The sequence below is a fragment of the Charadrius vociferus genome, unplaced genomic scaffold (assembly GCF_000708025.1).
Source record: "Charadrius vociferus isolate BGI_N301 unplaced genomic scaffold, ASM70802v2 scaffold192, whole genome shotgun sequence".
In the NCBI taxonomy this organism is placed as follows: domain Eukaryota; kingdom Metazoa; phylum Chordata; class Aves; order Charadriiformes; family Charadriidae; genus Charadrius; species Charadrius vociferus.
The window spans coordinates 2,030,998-2,036,662 of record NW_009647437.1 but is presented as its reverse complement, the minus strand read 5'-3'; the positions used below and the strand labels follow the sequence as shown (position 1 = coordinate 2,036,662).

The following is a 5,665-nucleotide window of genomic DNA, read 5'->3' as shown; positions in this document are numbered from 1 at the left end:
CGGACAGGAGCTGTGATTTTCACGGCAGGCTGTAAGGCGGTTCGGTGTTAGCAGCTCTCTCCAGCCTTAACTTCATGAATCTCTCGGTGGTGCCACTCGATCGGGCCGATCTGTGTGGGAAGAGGCACATTGTAATCTTTTATTTTCGGTGGGTGGGGAGGAAAGGGGAGCGCAAGGGCCGCTGTTTCCATGCCTGGTTTGAAGTTAACACATCGCTCCCGTTATTCTATTGTAGTTATGTATCCGTGGCAGGTGTACGATGTACAATTTCAACTAAGAATACAAAAGTTGTAGTCAAGTTATAGCAGCAACACGCGCTCTAGGCAGACTCTGTAACCTTCTTGTAGCTGATGCTATGCAGAGAGACGGCTTCTTTGGCCTTGTCCATGTGGTGCTTTCGCCATTTGCTGGGTGGGAAAGGAAGTGGTGGCCTGGCTCCGGCCCCCGAGGAAGGCAGGGGCAGCTTCTCCCCTCTGTGGGCGCCGAGAGCAGGAGCGGGCTTTAAAGGAAAAGAGAAATTGCTGCTCAAGTTTAGACCTAAACGACAGTATCAACCGCAAGTCACTCACCTTAGTTTTGTTTATTGTTTATATTATGTGAATACATTCTTTGGAAAATATTTCTGCTTTTATTTTATAATAAAATTTAGAAATTTAACTCAGCGTGCGGTTGCTTCACTCGCCCGCGGAGTGTTTTCGGGCTCAGCCCTGAGCGGAGCAGAGCGGGCGGCCCGGTGGTCGGGGCTGACGGCGGTCGGCCGGGGGAGGCGGCGGACACCCGGGGCGGTGTCGGGGTCCCCGCCACCCCCCAACCCTCCTTCCCGGGGGTCCCCGCCTGCCGCCGCAGGAGCGAGCGGGCTTCGCCCCCCACCTTCCCCCGGGCCGTCAGACGGCACCCCCGCTCCCCTGCCCCGTTTTGGGGTGACCCGCGGAGCAACATCCGGGCACGTCGGGGGCAGCTCCGGCCCGGCCCGGGGAAGCGGCGTGCGCCGGGAGGGAGCGGGGAGGCGAGGGCACGGGGAAGGACCGTGTGGACCCTAAGGGAAGCGGGAAGGTCGCCCACCTGCTGCCCCCGAAGGCACGGCCGGGCAGGCTGCGGGCTTTTCCGCCCCGGTGTCCGCTGGCCCCGGCAGAAAACCGCCCCCACCGCCCCACCTCGCCCCACGCAAACTGAGGGTGGCCAGATCCTGCTCCGGGGTCCGGCACGGCTGGGCTGCAAAATCCTTGCCCGTGGGAGTGATATAGGGAATTTCTCTATTCCTCTCCTTTTCCTTCCTTTCTTCTCTCCCTCCCCTCCTCTCCCCCGACGCCCTTTTCTGTAAGCACAGGATGGCAAAAGGGACAGACAACTTGCTTCCGAGTTTCCTTCATTAAAAGACAAGAGCTCAGGGTCATTTCATGACAGCCTGCACCCTCGCTACCAACTCTTTGCTAGAAGCCGAATGTGATATATCATCTGTTTAAATGTTCCTCGGAGTTAGCAAGGGGTTTTATACTTTTTTTTTTTTTCCTTTCCTAAAACGAATTTCTTGTGAAAAATAAACCGAGAAAACGATATGGCTTCAAGCGGGATAGAAATATGCGTAGATCAGCAAAGATCTTGTCCAGGTTTCAGACGCTGGCTGAAATTTCAATCAGCGGGAGTTTTGTGCGGGCAATGTCCTAATTTGAGATAATCTGGGGCTGGATTAGCGCCTCTGTGCGTTTGTGGGTGCCCGCTAAAAGCACATTTCTCTGAGGCCCCATTAAAGTCTATAGAAGTGAAGGTATGGATGTCGGTAAAGGGGAGGGTCGGCCTCGGAAAAAAAGCTCTCTGACTCGTGGTTATAAATCCAGTGTTCTCGTTATGCTGGGGTGCAGCGGGGTACAGTGTTATGATATATTCAGGTTTATGCTCCTCCTGTTCCTGCTCCTTGGGGTGATTTTTCAGCAGCGGAGATGATGCGGCTGTTGCCTCTGCTGGGGGAGCGTACCAGTGCGGTCCTGCGTGCATTTGGGTCTAAACAGCAGATCCTGTCATTTCCGTTGAGGGGCATCTAATAATTTTAGCTATGAATTTTAATCCTTCGAAAATAAACATTTCGCAAGTATAGGAACCACTGCTTCCTAGGGCTGCAGAAGGTCCCCGCTCCCTGTAAAATAATACATGCAGCAGTGCAATATTGCAAAGAATTAATTAATTGGTTAGTTAATTATTTTGTATTTTTAGAGGTAGAAATAAGTTTGGGAAGGAAACCAGCACGAGGGGGGAAAAAAAAAAAAAAAAAGATTAGAGAAACAGTAAAGCCAAGATGGGGAACATTTAAAGAGGCAATATGAAAACAGGATGGGGTTTACGTGGTTAATAAAAGGTCATATTGCACCGAGGAGGCAGAATTCGATCGGGGAAAGTAAATGAAGGGCTGACAGGGTGAGAAAGGCCCTTTGAAAGCGAGGGGCGATGAAAACTGTAAATTGCAGCGAGGATCACTTATATACGGAGAAAGGAAGAGAGGGCGAGTCGCTGAAGTCAATTAAAGACAGCTAGAAACAGAAATCATGCAGTATGAAAAAAAAAAAAAATCTGCAGGTCAATCTAGCATTAAGGGTGCACACAACTTAAAGCCCAGATGATGGGACATGTGTAATGCAACCTGAAAACCCGTACATGTTAAGACTCATTTTATCGGACCGTACTTGCCTTAGTAATGATGTCTGGTAAATTAGCGCAAATCCCCCCGATTTTCCACGCACAAAAAAAAAAGTTCCCGATAGAGGAATATGCCGAAACTGACGTGACTAATCCTTGGTTTTAAACAAATTAGTTATGATTCACTAGCATTACATTACATGGGGCATATCTTATCTCAGGTTTGGTTGTTTACGGGGTACCCACGCAGGTTTCGGGAGATAAAAAAAAAGACGGTGTGGAGCCGGCAGTCTTTCCCCATGAAATTCCCCCGACTATCCCCGGGCTGAGGCCGGGATGCGGTGCGTAAATCTCACAGCTGAGCCCCTATAGCTTGGACACCTAGGGGAAAAACCACGCTCGGTCTCTCTCGTGTACACACACACATGTACATATATATACATACGCGTGCATATAATATGTGTGGTATTTGCCCTCAAACTAGAACCTCACCAAATTACCTAATGAATGCAGCATTTACGGACCCCAGAAGTGTAACTGAAGCAATTCCTTTAGATAGCAGGGCGCTGAATATTCACGGTGTACTAGAGCAGATTTGTTCTGCTGGGAAGGCCAGCACTTTATTACACAAGTGTTAACTGTCCTGGTGGTGTGCTGAAGAGGGTTATGAGAGAAACTGCACATTTGAGACAGAAAGCAATTTTGGCTGTTCTGCCAGGGCGCAGCTCATCACCCTGCCGGGAAATACTGATGGACGTGAGGGGAGAGCATCCCGACAGGCTACTGAAGATGTGGTATAGTCACTGAAGGAGAGCATGACGCTTTACTGGAGACAGGGAGCAAGTTTATTGGAATAAGAGCCTTTCCTATAAGTAGGGGAACGTGTGCTAAAGCTTGCTATCCAGCTGGTTAAACGCCTTCCCTCTGCAAGCCCTTGCAAGAGCTTGGGGATAAACAGGACCCTCTGGGAAGCACGGTCACATCTCATCTACCAAAGGCTGCGTGGCTGCGTTTTCCTTTGGATACTATAAGCCATTTTGCAGGCTTTCAACACAATCTACACGAGAGAAGTCGCCTGCTTGGCATATTTCTTGTGGGCTACTCCGGAGAAAGCTACGTCCCCTCTTCTCGCCTCCCCTGGCTCAGCAGTTCGGGCCTAACTGAAGCCCTAGCATGTGTTTGAGGGGGGCTGCCCCAGCCCCGGAATGAAAAGCCTTGGAAGTGCCCCTGCCTGCCCAGCGATGTTTGTGTAAAGCACTCGGGCTCCTGTTACCAGACCCGGAAACCAAATCTATTGCCTTCTTTAGGAGGAACAAATGCAGCCCGGTATGAGCAGGATCTTGCCTTGAACAAACCCCTCACTTGAGCATGACAAATAACTTAGGGGGATGGCGATGAAAACACTGGCCACTGGCCCTCGCTCTTTAACTTCCTCTGCTTAGTGAATCAAAAGGCTGCGTCTCAAACAGCCAAGAAAAATACACTGAAGGGAACTTTCAGTGCTTCGGCACACAAGGAAAAGGTGAGGGTTTTGTCTGAAGGAGAGTAGCTCTGGGCTTTGGAAAAATACATACTTAAACTTAAGAGCCGGGCTGCCTGATCAGCTTCTTCCCAGGTTGCGGCGGGGAGCGGAGCTCAAAGCTTCCCCTCCCTGCTCCGGGGAGGCGGCTCCTTGCTCGGCGAGAAGGTCCATCGCCTTCCCACTTAAATAAAAGGGGGTGAGGGAGGATTGCGTTTGGTTGTTGGTTGAGTTTTGGTTCTTTTTTTTTCTTTTTTCTTTTTTTTTTTTCCTTCCGCTGGGCGAAAACGCTCAACCTCCAGCTCTAAATATCAAATTCTCCTTTATCCTTCAGAGTCCCGGTGTGTCGCAGAGACGGGTCCCGCTCCGCGCCCCGGGGGTACCGGGAGGTGGCGGCTGCCTAGCGGTCGGTCGGGCTTGCTGGGCGGAAGAGCTATGAGCTATTCCTGCCTCCAGCCCAACCCCTGTCCTACAGGGGAAAAAAAAAAAAAAAAAAAAAGTGCCCCCAAAAAAAAAAACAAAAAAACCCAGCCAGCCACACGGAAACAAACTGGGACTCCGCCAAGGGTCTGGGACTCAGAGGGAAACGGAGAGGTTTAGTGGGAGCTAAGGTGAGCAGACAGGTAAAATGTTACATCAGCAAACGCTGCTGCTCAGGAGAAGAGGGGAGAGAAGAAAGCACTTGGACAGATGAAAATCGCACATGTGCTTCTGATGACCCCGTTAGATGCAAAGTCCTCCAGGAAATACATATTTGAAACAGCCAGGAAAAACAAACATGCCTTTTATAGACTTGCCTGTCCCGCCATGAAAAATGCAAACCTCGGTATGGTATCTAGGGGGTGGGAGGGAGGAAGGTGGAATAGATTTTGTAAAGAACCCGATTAAATCTACCTTCATCAGGAATACTCATTTACGCTACTCTGCTCTCCAAAAATAGGCGTGAAAACCGAGGCAGTAGTTAAAACTACCGCCGGCGAGCCCAATATCTGACTCTGAAAAGTGACTGTCAGGAGCTCCTCTGGGTGTCAACACGGGCAAGGGTGGCTGGCAACAGTGAAGAAAAAACGCGGGGGATGGTGAAGAATTAAAAAGCGGGACTTAATAAAGCCTACAGCTTGCCGTAAAGTTGGGCAAAATCCAGTGAATCATATTGGAAGAGCGATTTCTCGTAGTGCGGGAGTTTGGGTCTGGGCAGAGATACCCCCAACCCTGCCGTTCCAAAGCGCTGTTTTGGATGCAGTTGGGTTGGGAGGTCGAGGGAGAGAGCAGAGACTCGACCCGACAGCAGTAAAGCCATCACCGTTCCTCCTCTCCCCGCCTCTGCACACCTCGGGGCGGAGGGGAGCAGGTGACTCTCAACCCCTCTGGTGGTGTGGGATGCGTTTAATGGGAAGAGGCTAAATATCGTCGCCCCGTTGTCACTGAAGGGCTGCGTGTGGGGGGGGAGATCATTACCAAAGCCCGAACTAGTGGCACCCCCGAGAGAGGCCCGACCCGACCACCGAGCAGGGCCGA

General features: G+C 50.9%; 1 protein-coding gene across 1 annotated transcript in view; it reads right to left on the bottom strand.

The window, feature by feature from the left end:
• Window positions 1-319: 319 nt before the first annotated feature.
• The window catches only part of SIX3 (SIX homeobox 3), a 65,374-nt gene continuing 60,028 nt past the window's right edge, over window positions 320-5,665 (bottom strand). Inside the window, exon 3 of the mRNA XM_009880661.1 lies at window positions 320-499. Coding sequence (XP_009878963.1) covers window positions 320-499 — 180 coding nt within the window. The remainder of the gene's footprint in view (window positions 500-5,665) is intronic.